Genomic DNA, 2,970 nt, shown 5'->3' on the forward strand with positions numbered 1-2,970 from the left:
CCTGCATCTTCTTTTAAATCATTATCATCATCCTCATCGTCATTTCATAATTTGGAGAGAAAAAAAAAAGATGATCAAGAAAAAACCCATGATGAAATTACTCATTAATCTTCCATTTTTATTGATTTTAGCAAGTAATCATCTTTCACTGCATATGGTTCATGGACAAACCCAAGATTCATGTGATTCAAACTCAAATTTTGGTAGTCTCAGTAGCCAGATCTTGTTTGAAACTTCTTCTCTCAATTGTCTTGCTGTTTGGTCTTCGGAAAATTTCATCCTTAGAGTAAGTCTCTTCATCAATGACTTGTGTGTTTTGATTGTGTAATGCTTTACTATTGATTATGATCTTGAATGATCATTTTTTGTTCTTCAACGTGTTGATCAAATGGCTGTGTTTTTCATATGTCTTAAGGAGTTCTTGGGTTTTAAATGGTATGGGATTCTTAGTATTTTTCAAGAATTTACTTGAAGGTCATGTATTCGAAAAACATATTTCGGTATTTTTTTTAATCAACAAAAAAAAAAAAAAAAAAAAAAAAAAAAAAAAAAAAGAATCCAGGGTCTTCTAAAACCAAAAGCATATACAATGGTTACAAAAACCAATCACTTTAAACGATCATGATCTTAAATAGTTTTTTTTACTCTTTAATAATATGTTACTACATAAGTTTATAATTGTTGTAAAAGGCATATGGATTCTTTCTTGTTTGCGCAAAAAATATAACATATGTGATATAACTATACGTCGATCGATGAAAATTTATGTTTTATAATTCACAGTATTCACAAGCTGGCCCAAGTTTGTGGAGTTTTGTCTTATCGGCTCCAATATCGAATTCTTACATTGGAATGGGGTTTTCACCCAACGGTGCTATGGTGGGGTCCAGTGCCGTTGTAGGGTGGGTGGCTAGCGATGGCTCAGGCAACATGAAAAAATACCTCCTTGGTGGTCAAACCCCGAGCCAAGTGTTGGTTGATCAGGGAGACCTAGAGATTCTTGGAAACACATCTACAATTCTTTCAGATACTTCTCGAATATATATGGCGTTTCAGTTGGCTATAGACGAACCAAGGCGACAACTTGTGTATTCTGTTGGGGATAACAGCAATCCCCCTCCAAATACACCGAGCTTTCGCTTGACTCAACATAGAAACCATGCAGCCATCCGTTTGAATTATGCCTCAGGTAAGTGCTTTACAAAATAATTATTAATAGTTTTTAAGATTCACTAAAAATAAATGTAACATTCATATGCAAATTTTCAATCAATCTAACTTTATGAAAAAAAAAAAAAAAACGAATAGGAATTTAATCTTTAGGTTTAGGACGTCAAATTTTAAGTTGTTTGATCAGCATCCTCTAGAGTCTGAGGTGGTTGTGTTGTTGATAGTTGCTTAGAATATTTGCCACAAGATTTGACTTTGAAGGGGTCTAATGCCCATTGACAAACGACAACTACTTGTTTAACTTCTTATATTGGGCCTTTTTTTGGACTAAAGAAAGAATTGGATGTCAATAGCTTACTCTATCTTATGGTTAATATTCAATGCAAAAATAGCAATATATTTTTATTCATTTACTTATTATAATATTTATTTAATTTCTATAATTATAGTACTGTATATTAAAAAAAAAAAAAAAAACTCAATAGTTATAATAATGATATCCAAATCAATAAGAACAAAAAAACTAAATACAACATTATAACCGGATATGTCTTTCAAAGTACAAGATTTAAAAAAAAAAAAAGAAATGAATATAATATTATAATATACATAAATAAAAATATAATCATATAATACACAAATAAATGATATTTTATCATATATTGCATTTAGTCCTTGCCAATACTCATGACGTGCAATGGTTTCACATTGTCTATGCATCCATTTTTAAGATAAATATAGTGCATTGTACAATCTTCGATGCATAGTATACAATCATAATACTAATATAACTAAACATAATAGATTTTGTTTTTTTTTTAAATATTTTTGATAATTATTTATTTATTTATGATGATATAGGTGAAGGTAGTCGAATCAAGGCCCCTTACTCGAACTTAAAGAGGGCTCATGGAACCTTGAACATGCTGGGGTGGGGCATATTGCTCCCTATTGGCGCCATGGTTGCTCGTTATCTGAAGCATATGAATCCTTTATGGTTTTATGTGCATTCGGGTATTCAATCATTAGGGTTTATTTTTGGATTATCTGGTGTGATTGCGGGACTTGTTTTAGATGATCGTATTGATGCCAATGTTAACAAGCACAAAGGACTTGGCATAACGATTCTTGCATTTGGTTGCCTTCAGGTTTCTACATTGTTATCTTTTTTTCTATTGTCTCAATGCATTTATACTTTGAACAGTATCAGAAAATACTTGAATTTGAATGTTTTCAGAATTAAGATAAGAAATATATAAGATTGTAGAAGTATAATTTATGTTTTTTTTTTTTTTTTTTTAATTACAGGTACTAGCTTTCTTGGCTCGTCCTGCTGTAGAGGCAAAAACAAGAACATACTGGAACTGGTATCACTCCAGTGTAGGGAGACTAATGATATTTTTTGCGATTGTGAATATTTTCTATGGGATCCATTTAGCTAAAGCAGGAAGCTCATGGAATGCTGGTTATGGAGTCGTTCTTGGAATTTTGGTTATAAGTGGTTTGATTTTAGAGATTAACATGTTAAGGAAAAAGTAATTGGTATATCTTTATTGTTGGTGCTTATTATAGATATGCTTCGGCTCAAGTGTGTATGTGTATTGGAACCAATAGGCAACTTTTTTTTTTTTTTTTTTTTTTTTTTTTTTTTTTTTTTTTTTGTGATTACATGTTATTTCTCATACTCCTAGGATTACAGAATACAAACTGCAACTATTTTTTTTTATTAAACATAAATTATTATGAAATTCATTTCATTCTATTTATGAAATCTTTTTGTTTATGTTAGTGTGTCGATCA

At 30.6% G+C, this 2,970-nt stretch overlaps 1 protein-coding gene across 1 annotated transcript; it reads left to right on the top strand.

The window, feature by feature from the left end:
- LOC145014343 (cytochrome b561 and DOMON domain-containing protein At3g07570-like) lies at positions 1-2,941 on the top strand. Its single transcript, XM_078972725.1, has 4 exons — positions 1-286; positions 784-1,189; positions 2,032-2,318; positions 2,479-2,941. The coding sequence occupies exons 1-4, from the start codon at positions 71-73 to the stop codon at positions 2,707-2,709; spliced, it is 1,140 nt and encodes a 379-aa protein (XP_078828851.1). The 5' UTR covers positions 1-70; the 3' UTR covers positions 2,710-2,941.
- The last annotated feature ends 29 nt before the right edge of the window (positions 2,942-2,970 follow it).

The sequence above is a fragment of the Lactuca saligna genome, chromosome 9 (assembly GCF_052625555.1).
Source record: "Lactuca saligna cultivar CGN05327 chromosome 9, ASM5262555v1, whole genome shotgun sequence".
Classification (NCBI taxonomy): domain Eukaryota; kingdom Viridiplantae; phylum Streptophyta; class Magnoliopsida; order Asterales; family Asteraceae; genus Lactuca; species Lactuca saligna.